The sequence below is a fragment of the Amblyomma mixtum genome, chromosome 10 (genome assembly GCF_055824585.1).
Source record: "Amblyomma mixtum isolate Tamu chromosome 10, ASM5582458v1, whole genome shotgun sequence".
NCBI classification, from domain to species: domain Eukaryota; kingdom Metazoa; phylum Arthropoda; class Arachnida; order Ixodida; family Ixodidae; genus Amblyomma; species Amblyomma mixtum.
Window position 1 is genome coordinate 113,363,309 of NC_143021.1, and position 14,807 is coordinate 113,378,115.

The 14,807-nt window shown below is 47.5% G+C and overlaps 1 protein-coding gene across 5 annotated transcripts in view; it reads left to right on the forward strand.

Annotated features, from left to right (window-relative positions):
- Nucleotides 1-347: 347 nt before the first annotated feature.
- The window catches only part of LOC149326706 (ryanodine receptor-like), a 542,398-nt gene continuing 527,938 nt past the window's right edge, over nucleotides 348-14,807 (forward strand). For all 5 annotated transcript variants that reach the window (XM_089563500.1, XM_089563501.1, XM_089563503.1 and 2 more), the window contains exon 1: nucleotides 348-724. In XM_089563500.1, the coding sequence (XP_089419626.1) occupies nucleotides 671-724 (54 nt within the window). In that variant the 5' untranslated portion in view covers nucleotides 348-670. The remainder of the gene's footprint in view (nucleotides 725-14,807) is intronic.

The window sequence follows — 14,807 nt, forward strand, 5'->3', positions numbered from 1 at the left end:
GTCAGTGCTGGCTTCCAACGTTCCTACTGAGCGCAGGCGATGCTCACTTCGGCTTGAATGTGCCACCACGTGCACTAGGCTTTTCACTAGCATCCCGAGCGCAGTACGTGGCGCGCGCCTCTCGCTCCCAGCAAGTGGACTTGGCAAGTTTCCTAGGGTCCAGACCCCTCTCTCGTCATCATCACCTGGCGCCCCCTGCCCCTCAGTCCGCAAACAAATCATCCTCCGGTGCCCGGCGGCCAAAGCTGCATCATTTGGAAGAGCCAGCGCGGTTAAAAAAAGAAGGCCGAGGGGAGAAAGTCGCCGAGCGACCAGGGCGCCGCCGCTCCCGTTACCAGGGCGATCGAAGGCGCCAGAGTCAGCAGCGTGCGCTCGGAGTCAGAGCGCGCCGGACGTGTGCCGCGCCGCCGAACGACGCCGACGAATGGAGCAGCTCGAGGGAGCGTAGCGGCACGCGCAGCAGCAGCAGCACCGTCCCATCGACTGCCACAGGGTTCCGTCGGGAGAGGCGAGCACGCGCCGCACCTTCCCTTTTTTTCCTCGGGAGCAAGAGGAGAAGGGAAGCTGGCTGACCCGGCGTGAAAGAAGTGCGTGCCGTGTTTTGAGTTTTTTTTTTTTTTGCGTCGGCAGCGGTGTTGTCGTCCGGACACGTCGCTAGGCCTAACCAGCCATGGGGGACGCTGAAGGGTCGTCCGAGCAGGACGACGTGTCATTCCTGCGAACAGTAAGTGACATTTCCTTAATTAGGGAGTGCGCATGTGTTTCTCTATTGGGAACTGCGCGCAGCAGCCGAATGGCCTGGTTAGTATTCCTGTCTTAACTAGCGGCAGAACGCAGTTTCTCGATAACATCCCGTGAAGTATGGAAAAGACCTGCGTGTCTGCTCCCAACTTTATGCGATTTAGGATGCGATATTCTTATCATAATGTGGTTTTATAAATTCTTCGCTGTCCTTTCAGCACATTGAGTTGTCAACGGTGTTAGCATGGAATAAGTCGTTTAGTAAAACCAGTAATAAGCTCGCAATCCTCAGCGATGGATTTTTTCGCGTCGTCTGCTAACGTCGCAGACAGTAACTACAGGGTCTTATGTGTAACAACCGACATTCCAGCTAAATTCGCCGCTCTTTACTCGTGGTGTAGTAGTGCAGCATTCGTACCTACTTCAGTTGGAGCGAGGAACTGCTCGAATTTACGAGCTCGGACGCTTGCAAACAGTCAGCTCCGTTACGAAAGTACGCACATTTGTAGGCGTGCCGCAAGGGCGTAAATGCACTCCTTTCGCCCAGCGACAACAGGCAGCTCGGAGAGGTGGGCGAAGTGGAGGCGATTTGCAGCTTTCGAGCGTTTGCAGTCGGACATGGCAGACGCCCAACCGGTGGCCAGAATAGCTGCTGGCATTGTATTGTTCTCTTCTTGCTTGTTGACGTTCACGGTACGGGGACTTCGAGAGCAGCATCCAGCGCTCAGTCGCAACTACTATTTCTCGCAGCCGTATGGCCACAAAACGCTGGGATATTCTCGAGCGTGCACTAACAGCTCCTCGAATGGAAGGGGGTGCTACTATGAGTTTTTAGGACATGTATTCACGCATCAACTCACCGAACAATCCCTTGTACTTATCTTTTTGCGTATTTATTTACGCGCTCAAACTTTCGGTAGGCGCCGCGACCTTGATGCCTTCAAAACACATTCTCCCATGGATGTTGACAAAAAGATTCAACTTTGAGGACAACACAAGTGCGCAGCTTAACAACAGGCGCTACATTTTTTTTTTAAAATTGACATGGACATAAAAGGAGACGTTAGTGCCTGATTATGGCACGGGCTCTCCTTTCGGCACAATAGAAGAAAAACACTTGAACTGGCGACGTAACGCTCAGCAAAGCACAGCTACAGCACACACAATCCACGTGACAAATAATACCATGGACATGCCAGAAATGCAACGATAAAATAGAATAGAAAAATAAGCTATAGGTAATGATATTACCTAGTTACATACAATGAGGATATACTACAAGCAATGACATGTACTAATCACAGTAAACGGTCTAAAAACCGCAAACTCAAGAAATGAAAAAAAAGCAATGAGCTGCAACAAAAACGGTATGGCATACATCAGATACATAATAGAAATACATATAAATGATTACCAGGACATTAGAGAGCAGCAACTGTAGCGCTATTGCATTCACGCCTCCAATACTGTTTATCTGTCTGGGGTACCGCGACGAAAACTAACATCGACAGCTTGCTAACCTTACAGAAACGTATGATATGTGTCGTTGAAAATGCGCCCTATAGAAGTCATTCTGCGCCTCTTTTCAAGAAGAATAGTATATTAACAATACAAAATATTTTTAACAAAAAAACAGCGATTGTAATATTTCGAGAGATCGGCCATAATGAAAGCGCCTTTTTCAAAACATACCTTCCAAAAGAGCACACATATAATACAAGACACACTACGTACAACACAGGCAAGATAAGGACTATCTTTTATAATTCCAGATTTCCTAAATCATCATCCTACCATCCTCAGTATTGTAAACGAATCGCCATCTCTAGGAAACTTAAAAAAAAAAGTGAACTTGTACCTGTTATCTATTCAGATATGATTGTTTTCCTTGAAAGTGTAACATGCTTTCACTGTTTTTATTATTTATTTCATGTTACTTACCTTCCATTTTAAGTGTATGTATATACTTTATGTAGTTTTCTTACACCGTGTTGCTCGAGTGTTTTGTGTTTTCAGAAAGGGGACTGACACTTAGTCAGGCATTCGCTGCCGTTTTGTCAGCCTCCTCGACAGACTTTTTTGTATTTCTGTCCAAATAAACATTCATTCATTCATTCATTCATATATGAGATTCATTATAGAAACACATATCATTGCCGCGATACTCCACAGCTCATGCCGAGGGGACCAATCACACGTTTTACGCAAGCAATATCTCGTACTTCTCGAGGATGCCACTGTCCTCGAAGAAAGATTTCGGTGCTATGATCGACCGTTTTTGTAGCGCATGCATCGGCCAAGAACCCAATAACTTTCAAAGGCTGAAGCCTTTCGTCAAGTGTGGTCAAGTCCCTCTTTAGTCTTGCTCTAACACTGTCATGTTCTGGACAGTCCAGTCGCAGATGACGTACATCCTAACACTCGTGACCACATGGACATCGTGGGTTGTCTGCACGCCCAATTCTACGCAGAAAGTGATTCGTGCAGGCTGTTCTCGATTGTAAGCGCCTCATGAGGGTTTTTAGACTTCTGCTGAGTAGTTTTGGTTGGAACCACATTGTTTCATTCATACACTTTTTCTGCTCCAAACAACTCGGCGACGCCAAGCACTTTATTTTCTAAAAAGTTTTTTTACTTCAGCTCATTTGTTTCCTGCCATTGCCATTTCTTAAAATTTCGTACTTGCGATGACAGCGCAGTTATTCCACTCGCGAAAAAAAACTATTGCCAGGTATTAAAAACAGCTGTATGTCTGCTTTCTGCGAAAGTCGAACATCAAGGAGGTTTCTATAGCTGGAAACTAATTTTTAACTAAATGGAGCTTATCTTTTGTAGAAAATACAGCATGAACGTGCCGGCAGCGCCGTCTTTTTTGGAGTATTCTGCATGCCCTGAAGCACACGTGTTCATGCGTGAAAGCAGCTGGTTGTTTATTTATCCGATAAGCTCAGTATACTGAGAACAACGATGCTACAGAAAGGTATAGCGTAAGGAGTATCGCCAAGCAAAAATAGAATATTTTTTATGTATTTTCGACATTTTTTCAACAAAATGGTAAGGTCTCGAATTATCTTACGCTTCAAGGGGGAAGGAAAGAAATGAGTGAAGCGAAAATCCATTAATGAGTTACCGGTAAGTTAGAAAGTAGAGGAATTGAAGATATCGCTACAGAAAAGATATTCGGATCTGCCTAAGGAAGGCGATCCTAATGGACAAACAATAAACTATAATCTCACGGCTATCCTCACGGAGGCGCAGTAGAAGTAGGCGGTAGGATTGTTGGCACTTCAGGAGACGAAAGATCTGATTAAGAAACGCAAAGAAATGAAAGCGTTTAACCCTAGGGACAGAATAGTATTTGCAAAACTATCAAAGTTAATAAATAAGCGCAAGGTAGCCAACATAAAGAAGATTAACATGCGAAAAATCGAGCATGCTGTAAAAACTGAAGTAGCCTAAAAGCAGTGAACAGAAAACTAGCCATAGCTAAAAACCAGATGTATGCGCTAAGTAACAAAGGGCAATGTCGTCAGCAATATGGATAAGATAGTTAAACTACCCGAAGAGTCCCAGATAAATCTATGTAGTAGCCAATGTAACCAGAACGTTAATGAGAGAGACACTAGTGCACAACAATGGGACATCCCGCCAGTAACGAAAGAGGAAATAGAGAAAGTCTATGCTAAGATGGAAAGCAGCTGGTAAGGTCCAGGTCACAGCAGGTCTCTTAAGCGACGGAGGGAAGATTGTGTTAGGATAACTAGGCACCCTTTACACCCAATGCCTTATGACTTCGAGCGTACCAGAATCTATAGGTAGAAAGCTAACATTATCTGAATGATAACAAAGGAGACGTCAAGAGCTTGAAAAACTACACACCGATCATGTTACTGTCCGTTGCCCACGAGGCATTTGCTAAGATAGTAGCTAATAGAGTAAGGACAACCCTAGACATTGATCAACCAAACGACCAGGCAGGCTTTCATAAAGGATACTACACAATAGACCATAGTCACACTATCAGTCAGGTGATAGGGAAATGCGCAGAATATACCAAACCCAAGGTGAAAAACGTAGCGCAAAGAGACGAGGACACAGAAAGACGGACAACACACGGCGCTAGTTATGAACCAACAAGCCCAAGCATATACCCTTCTGAAATACCAAACCCCTATATATATATACTTCCTTGGTTACGAGAAAGCATTTGACTCAGTGGAAACCTCAGCAGTCATGCAGGAATTACGGAATCAGGGTGCAGAAGAGCCTTATGTGAAAATACTGTTAGACATCGATAAGGGCTGCAAAGCCGCCATAGTCCTCCATAAAGCCAGCAATGAAATTCCAATAAGGAAGGGAGTCAGGCAGGGAGACACGATCACGCCGGTGCTATTCGCCGCCTGTTTACAGGAAGTGTTCCCAGGCCTGGATTTGGACCAGTTGTGGGTAAGAGTTAATGGAGAACACTTAAGTATAATGGTACGACGAAACAGCGCTGTCGGACGGGACGGAAAAAGAGACAGACACATGCGCTGATGTCTCTCTCAGCTGATGTCAGCGCATGTGTCTGTCTCTTCTTCCGTCCCGTCCGTCAGCGCTGTTACGTCGTGCCATTCAACATGAACCAACCAGCCCGACTCAGCCCTCTCCTTGAATACTTAAGTAATTTGCGATTCGCTGATAGCATTGCCTCGCTAAGTGAAAGAATGATCAGTGAGTTAGACAGGCAGAGCTGAATGGTAGGTCTAAAAGTTAACCTGCAGAAAATGAAAATGGAAATTGGACCGCCGCGGCCGAGATCGAACCCGACTCTTTCGGGTCAGCAGCCGAGCGCCATAACCACTGAGCCACCGCGATGGCTATGTGAGACTTTGTGCATATAAGGAATAACGGCAGGAACGTGTCTTTGTCGTTCAGTCGTTCCCTTTCTTCAAACCAGTGCACTATTTTATTTATTTATTAACTGGGATTATCTCACAGGCTCCTCTACGGCACTTTGAGTAAAGGAAGTTTACAAGAATACAATATGGAAATTATGAAAAATGCAAAAGGACAAAAAACAACTACGCAAAACAATTCGGCGTTATGCGTGCCTAGCTTACGTACGAGCGCTCACAAAAAAATTTGAGGCGACACTTAACTCCCGCCTGAAGGGTATGACTCTATAGAGTAATGGGTTAATTCAAAAGTATGCAGAGGGTCATTCTGTACTTTACAGTCATAGATCCCCAGCAGTCCTCGTATCCCCCTTGGCACAGTGGTGCAGCGGTTAAGCAATACACCACTGCCTTGCGATGGAAGGTGCTCCTGGCCGTGGACCTTGTGTGACCCAAGTAGCTCTCCCCGAGCGGCCACTCATTAATTTAACTGCTACCTGCCACGGTGGGCAGGTTGTGTTGACGACGCAAGGCAACGTGACCTAGGTGGCACACCTGTCTCCTAGGTTGCTCTCTGGAGACCACCTGCCACGGTCATTCTCGTGATTTTTCGCTCACAACGCCGACAACGCCGACGCCGGATATTCTGGCTAACGGGGCTTTTTTTTTTATTTGATACCTCAAAGGCCCCTGGTATGGGGCATTACATGAGGGATGGGCATGACAGTTAAACAATAATGGTCTTGATGGCGTTCTTAAAATAGATGGCGTTGATGTGATGCACGGCGTCCTGTGGTAGATCATTCCAGTCCCGGGATGACGTGACGAAAAAAGATCGAGAATGAGCGGTAGTTCTTGCGGTGGGGCGTAGACGGCCTTATGGTGGTTAATACGGCTTGAGAGGCGATAAGCCGGTGATATGACCGATGCTCCTAAAGATGAATGATAAAACATATGAAAGAGGCACAATCGAGAACTTTTTCGTCGCGTTTCGAGGCTGGGTAAGTTAGCTCTAGATTTTAATGCAGACACACTAGTGTAGTACGAATAATCAGAATAAATGAAGCGGATAGCTCGATTTTGTACTTTTTTTAAGGTTTTTTTCTTTTAACGCTATTGCGTTAATACTGCACCACAGTTTTAGTGTATCATTTGAAGTGCATGTGAATTTGCCTACTCCATGCATAAAAATAAAGTGAGCGATCTTCAGAAAAGCTTTTGACCTAACGTAGCCATCACAACGCGGCTGCGGTAGCCCTGCAACGACAACTCCACAAGGGCTCGATGACAAAGACGATCGTGGTTGGAAAATATGCACGTATTTCTCCCTTCGCCAGGACGGAGCCACGTGGGGTCGTGATTGCGCTGGCTTGCACGCCCTGAGCTGGCTTGCACGCCGGGCCACCACAGGAAGCTGTGTGTTCGGGCATGGATTGAATAACATGCTTAGATATGCCACTAAAAGATCAAAGAAAGAAGGCGTCTCCGGAGGCGCAGTGTGAGTCAGTCGACGAAACCCACGAGGTGCCACGTTGCGCTCTCCGAATGCAAGTATTCTCAGCAGCTCTGCTCTCCCACAGACAGCTACGCCACCGAAGGGAGAGCCACCGCCACACAGCTGCGTAGGAAGACCTGAGCAGCCCGGAATAGCACGGCTGCGGCGGTGTGCCTGTGTGGGTCGCGGGAAGATTCCGAGCGGGACGGAGCTGCGAGAGAGCGCGGCTGGGTTATACCTGTACGCCCGAACGAGACGCCAGTGTCCCCGGCGGCGCAGTCAAAATAAGACGCGGAAAGACGGAGCAGTGCAGGGCTTCCCGCCGGCGCCCTTGGGGGATTCCGATCGAGCCACCGTTGCGGAGAGGAGGGGGGGTAGCCCTTTTCCGGCCCTCGGCGCGATTATAAAGAGCCGTGGCGCACTTGCTCGCGCCAGGGGGCACAGGTGGCGCGTTTCAGGCAGCAGAGGCGGCGGTGTGCCCACATCTGATGGGGCAGCAACCTATTTGCCTGGGGCAATGTGTGATCGTTCTACGGGAAGTTATTCAAGCAGAACTTTTAGCTGGGTTAGCTGCTTCATTCTGGCATAAGTAAAGCAGTGCTGTCCCATCTTCGTTTCGCCTTCCTGCGGGGAGTTATTCAGCGCAGCAGCTTTAGTCGCCTCAAATATTGTTGTACTCCTGTCGAAAGCGGCTTCTTTGCAGAGCAGGCTATCGCACCTGGTTCCACGTTTAATCTGGTACTTTTCCAAGGCCCAGGAACTGAGAACCACCGATTCGCCTTGCGTCTAAACAAGACAGAAAGTAAAAATTAAGTACTCGTTTCTTTTTCTGCGCACAGCGAGAGGGGCGGACGTTCTAAAATATTCTGCGTTCCAGAAAACTGAAGAAACATATGGAGTCAGTGCCCCAGTGTCCTTTATAGGAAACGCGCAAGCAATGTAGAGAAATATTCGACATTGAACTTATTTTGAGTTCACTGCGCGCATTTTCGTTCTGTACTGTACCAGATTTGCATGATGCATGCAATTTCTGGTGCTTTAAAGGATTAACGAAAGCCATTTCTGTGGTCGTATCGAAAGTTTCGTGCACCAGTTTCACGCTCAGATTTTGGCACACAGCTTGTGTACCTTACTCAGGAACTAGCTTCCCATCTGTTCGACACTTGGACTAAATGGAGCGCAAAAGCCAAGCGGATGTTTTGAAACCTGAGTCAGTACTTTCGCCTTACCACTAATCTTTATTCCAGCCGCCACGGTGGGTCAGTTGTTATGGCGCGCGGCTGCTGACCCGAAAGACGGGTTCGATCACGGCCGCGGCGGACGAATTTCGATGGAGGCGAAATTCAAGAGGGCAGTGTACTGTGCGATGTCAGTGCACGTAAAGAACCCCAGGTGGTCGAAATTTCTGGTGCCCTTCACTACGGCGTCCCTCATAGCCTGAGTTGCTTTGGAACGTTAAACCCCATAAACCAAACGAAACCTAATTTTTATTCCGCCTCACGCGTTTTGTGCTGAAAGGCGAGGTCATTCTTGCTACGAGTCTGCTGCGTTCCATAGACAACTTCATGCGTCCACCTAGCATATTCATCGGCAGCGGGTATCAGCACGTATTTCTAATGAAAGTTGCGAAAGACTCCGACATTTGCTCACATAAAAGATGTACGCCGCGAGGCGCAAGCTCTATTGTACTAAAAAAGCTCTCTAAGAAAGCTCTAAGAAAGCTCTATTGTACTAAAGCCCTAAAATATTCGGGGTAATCTATACTGAATATGTATAGAATTTTTTAACTCGCTTTTTTTCTCAAGTGCAAGAACATCCTCTTTTAGTTTAACAGTTAATTTTAATGGCGCCCTTAAAATCAGATATCAATCAAATCCAAGCATCCCAACAGCAAGTTCTTTTAATTTCACCGCGTGCTCTTGTTATTCCCTCTTCGTCCCCTGTCGCAGCGCTGTTTTTGTATGTGAAGGTGCACTTCCTATCTTAATGACTTTATTTGCGTGGTCATTAATTGTTTATGGCTGATTTTGTATAAACGCGTTGCCAATGCCTTGTCAAACGTTGTCAATGCCTGCAGCCCAGCACTCGTCGTCGTGGGCGCATTCCTGTGGGAATTTCGTACTCGCGCGGCAAGTGCCGAATCCTCTAGAATTATCTTGAAGCATTCCTTTAGCGAACACTGTTCGCTAAACCAGCAGCACAAAAAGCGAGCGGCAGATACCGCAATCAGCCCGGACAGTCTCGCGTCGCGGCTAGACGGGCGAAGCCGAGTGAAAGACACGGGCAGTCAGCCATCGTGTCGTTGTGATGTGACCAGGGGATCAGCCGAATAACGCGCTGCCGGGTACGGGCCACCGACGCAGAGCATCGGCGTAGTGTGGCAAATTCCAAACCTAACGCAGAAACCGCTTTGTCATACGCGGTTTGCCAACTCAGATCGGCCCAAGCTAGCACACGGTTGCAGAACTCGATGCCGTCCCTCGTCCCCTCAGTTTTGCTCAGCAAATCGCAGTACCGGCCGGCATTTGCTAAGGCCCTGGTGTGTGCAGCACGTGTACGAGAGCAGACGACGCTCGCTACGTGTCTCTCTACTTTTGGGGCCCACGTGACCAGGGTTGCACCTCTTCCTTGGGAGTGACGTCACAACACAGCCCGGCGCTGAGAAACCGAAATCGCTCAGTATAAATAAAGCGACAAAAATCAGGGGGCACTTTGTTCACCTAAAGTGCGGTGAGGCGAAAGCCTTAAGCGTGGTATTGCTGCCTGTGTCACTGATGTGTGGTTAAGGTGTTAAGCTTCGCCTCTAAGAGCGGAACGCGATAGCGTCTTGCAACGCTGCCAGGGAGAACATTGCACGCCATCGCCCGTTCGGCTCTACGCCTTGCTCGTCGGTAAATTCGTTTTTGAGGAAAGGAAATGTATCTTTCTCTCATATCTCGGTGGACACCTAAACCTCGTCGTAACGAGAAGGGAGGAAGATGGGAATTAACGAAGACAACTTATTCACTAGACGCGCCTTTGTTCATTCCGAACCATTGAGCTGGCATGGCGGAGTGGTAGCGTGCTCGTCTCGCACTCCGGAGACCGGGATTCGATTCCTGAGCTCGACCAATTTCCTACTCGGTTTTATTTATTTATCCGGTCTGACTAGAAAGGTTAATTAGGCTACTTGGTCAATTAAGCAATTAACTAAACTCAGTCCCACTTGGAGCATCACTATACGATCCCTTTAATTGGTTGCATGGTTACTAGCCAAAGTACAATTGGCCCCATTTGAAATTCGCGCGCTCTGATGTCACGACCGTTTCGACCAACTGAAAAGCGTGACATTTCTGTCGACAACCCCTGCTTACAACGTTGAGGCATTAAAGACTTCCGCCTTAATAAATTGTTTATATGAATCGCCGAGCTCGAATCACGCGTCCTGAGGCAATATCCAACGTGAGAAACAAAGAACACGCCAACCACAAATTTTTTCTCTGCACCCCTTTAAGGGTAACGGAGTGGATTCCAAGAGGAGGCAAGCGTAGCAGGGGGCGGCAGAAAGTTAGGTGGGCGGATGAGATTAAGAAGTTTCCTAGGATACGGTGGCCGCAGCTGGCAAAGGACAGGCTTATTTGGGGAGACATGAGAGATACCTTTGCCCTGCAGTTGGCATAATGAGGCTGACGATGACGATGAATTCCTCATGTTAAAGCATTACAGCTTGAGATGTGGTATATATGTTGGGAAAGTGCCAGTTTAGGAGTATTTTTTTTATTTTTTTCGACAAACGTGGCACTGAATGATGGAAACGTAGCCCCAGCTCTATCTGAGGCCACTGAAGAAAAGCGATTGAAACTAGATTGTACAAAAATCGCGTTTTTGTTACCCAGAAGGGATTTACAATTTCGCTGTTCCCATGAAGCTCGTGGTTTAATTTTTTAATTGTGTTGGAACAAAACGGTACGCTGGGCAAAACGTTACACTAGATGACACCACATGTGGCTAAGGCCTATGACAGCGCGGAGCACACGGTCCTTCTTAACAACCTTGCTCAGCTACATCCACCACTCTATGTTTATGCCTGGGTTTGTAAATTTTTAAAAGCCAGATTTTTCTTCTGTACACACGGATCTTTCTGTTCTAATACCCATGTTCAATCAAGGGGTGCGCCGCAAGGATTTGTTCTCTCACCGCTGCTTTTTAACATATTGATCTGGGACATCTCCAGTCATTGCCGCCGCAGTGGCTCAGTGGTTATGGTGCTCGGCTGCTGACCCGGAAGACGGGAGTTCGATCCTGGCCGCAGCGGTTGAATTTCTTTGGAGGAGAAATTCTAGAGGCTCGTGTACTGTGCGATGTCAGTGCACGTTAAAGAACCCCAGGTGGTGGAAATTTCCAGAGCCCTCCACTACGGCGTCTCTCATAGCCTTAGTCGCCTTGGGACGTTAAACCCCATAAACCAACCAAACCAACCAACCATCCCCAGTCATGCCAACATTAGAGTTTTGTATACGCAGACGATATCACTTCTTTCGCCTCAGCAAAGCATGTTCATGCTCTTTACCAGTCTCTGCAGGCATACCTGAATGCTCTTGAGGGTTGGTTGGACCAAATTAGTTTGTCACTTAATGTCAGCAACTGTGGCGTGCTGGTATATCCGCTATACACCCCTTTGCACATATCCCTATTCTACTCCAACACCCCAATTCTGTAGGTCGAGTCGGTTAAATACCTCGGCGTTACTTACGACCCAAGTTTGGACTGGCGCCAGCATATTAAGGATAATTTTAGGATGAGGAAAACGTGCTTCGGGCCGGCTGACACGGGTAGGCAATAAAAACTCGCATGCGACGCGACACGTAACTGCTTCTCAATAAGGCTTATATGCGACCGATTCTGGAATTCGGTTGCGTCCTCTTCTCTGGTAGCGCAAACTACAAGCTGCAGCACTTAGCCTTAATGGAAAACCGTGCCCTACAGCTCTGCCTCGGGCTCGCAAAATCAGCTTCAAACGCTCTCCTTTATCGTATCCCCGATCTCTATTCCCGTTTCAAACTTCTCACAGTGGCTACTTTCCTCAGGTCCTTTGACCCGCCCCCTCGGCGTTAATGCTCCCATTTTTCGATCTCAACCACACCTGTATTTGTAGCGAAAGCTACAGCAGGCTAGCAGAAGCGCATTTCGCGGAGCCGCGCAAAGACCACTACTTCGCATGCATCGTTACCATGGCAACCAGCTGTGCTGGAGCCACAGGTGTGCGCCGGGCGCCGTCGCTCCGCCGCAGACGCTGCGCGGAGTTCCCTCCGTCACTTTGCTGTGCATCTCACTGCGCATGCGCAGAGTCGCGCCGCGCAGCTCTAAAATAAGCCGGAAGCGATGCTCTTGCTCCTCAAGCGCGCACCATAAAAGAAAGAGAGCGGCCGTGCGCGTCACGGCAGCAGTACTGGCTGCGTGAAATTGAGTCTTCCGATCCAGAACTCGTCGCATGGTACAAGGTCGGCCGATAGCGTGAAACCGGGGAGAGAAAGGCTAAGCGGGCGGCCGACAAGTCCTAAGAACTAGAGGAACGTGTCGCGAAGAGACGCCGCCAAGTTGCTTATTGACAACCACGGCGTGTCGCTACTGAAGCGTCAGTAGACGAAACTGATTTCGCTACGTATATCCTGTCCTAGCTGAGCTAAGCCGTTGCTAATTTTTTTTTTCTAATCATTGGCCACGTTATCAGCTTCCGCTAGTTAGGTTCACGCACAACCTGTTAGCCCTGCTTCCGGTCGATCAGACCCCCTTGCAACAAGTTGCTGACACACAGGATGACCCCGTCTTCTATTACGACCATATTTTTCCGTTCCATGCAAAAAGTATGCCAGAGAATATCCTAAATGGTCTTCTTGCTGAACACCTACATAATTTCCCTCATCATGCTATTCTCTCGCGGCTCTTGAAGCTGTGAGAAGGCGGAGATCGGGATATATTCGCGGCATCTGGCTTGGAGCTATTCCTTTCGTATCCCTGATTATACTCCTATATTATTTGTAGAGCTTTCGGCTATATGTCTGGCTCTTCTCAAAATTCCGAGGCATGTAGCACGGGCTCTTATGCTGCCTTTCAGTTTTAGTCTCTCTTCAAACTTCTAGAAACTCTGTATTGAATCGTTCCCTTAGGATTTTTTCAGTAGCGTGGCTTTTTGGGCTTGTTGGTACATAGTTCAAATACACTGTAGCGCAGCAAAAGACGAGGACACAAGAGACGAGAGACGAACACCACGAGCGCTAACTTCCAACAGATTTTATTCTCCTGAAACATCACTTTTACACGCCAGAAAACAGGAATCAAATGTGGCAACAGTATCAATTCCTTAGAAAAACGAGCTCTTTATCTGAGAGGAGAATGGAAGGTGTGCTTACACAAAGTGGCTGTTTGGGCTTTTTGGTCAGTGATCACGGTTAAAGAATGCAGCGCGAAAAGACGACAAACGAAGAAGGGGACGGGACTTGCGCTGATTACCAACACATTTATTCAGAAACGAGCAGCTTTTATCAAGCCATCCAAGACCCACGTGACCAGATAACGCAGCAGGCGTGGGAAATCTGTCTAACACTGATACACATCATTGCACACAACACGGAAGAAACAGCACATCGAGGCGAGGAAATGTCACCCCGGTACCTAAAAAGTGCATGACCAGGAAGAGCCAAAATAAACGAGTAACAAAAGAATGAATTATCGTCTACTGCTGTCCACTCATCGTGAGGCAATTGGCGAAACAAAGAACAAAGGCCAGAACAAAACAATACCGCAAAACTGTAAAAGTCGAAGCAAAGCAGAGTCAAAGAGACAACACAACAAAAAGGAACGCTACGCGAAAGCTGTGCGAAATGCTGAAAGCTATACAGTCTAAGAAAAAGTTAAAAAGTTCTAAAGAACATGTCAAAAAGTTCTGAAGAACAAAAGTCAAGCAAAAAAGAGACGTAATTATAGCGGACCTAGAAAACTCAACTCCTTACTGTCGATAGTGAAGCCAGTCGTAGCGTCTGTACTGCCTTTGAGTCGCTGTATCACCTCTGACGAGCTCCTTACCAGAAAAGGCTCATCTATAGGCAGGCCGTTCAAGCGGCGTTGTAGGTATGCGCCGACTTCAGCTTGCCACGTACCCTCTTCCGAGATGATGGTCCTCAGAGGGCAGTCGGGCTTATGTGTTTTGCTTGTGAAGAAGACTTCCAAGAAAGAGTTTCGTGCCTTCTCAGCCAATTATCGAATTCTATCGAGATGAAAACTCGTCAGTAGGCTTAAAGCAAACGCTTTCTGTCTACTGGGTCGGAACTGGACCTTCTTGAAGTTCTTTCCGAGCGCTACCACAGCCTTTTCCTGGTACAAGTGGTCAGGGAGGATGGCAAATCCGCAAAATCGCCGGAAGGTACGCAACAAAAGCGGCGGGCGCTTGGACGACCATTGATAGATTTGCAAAGGGTGCGAACCATTCTTCAAGTGCACGGTGATCAGAGCACGTGCGAGGACCGAAATAGAAAGGGTCATCATTGAGGCACGGTTGATCGCCAAAGCTGAAGACAAGAGCGTTAGCACCCCTTCAATTTTACTTTTAGACAAGGAGTTGAGTTTTCTAGATCCGCTTTAATTACGTCTCTGTTTTGCTTGACTTTTGTGCTTTAGTAAACAGATTCACAACAGCGCTACTGAACGAGGACAAAAGA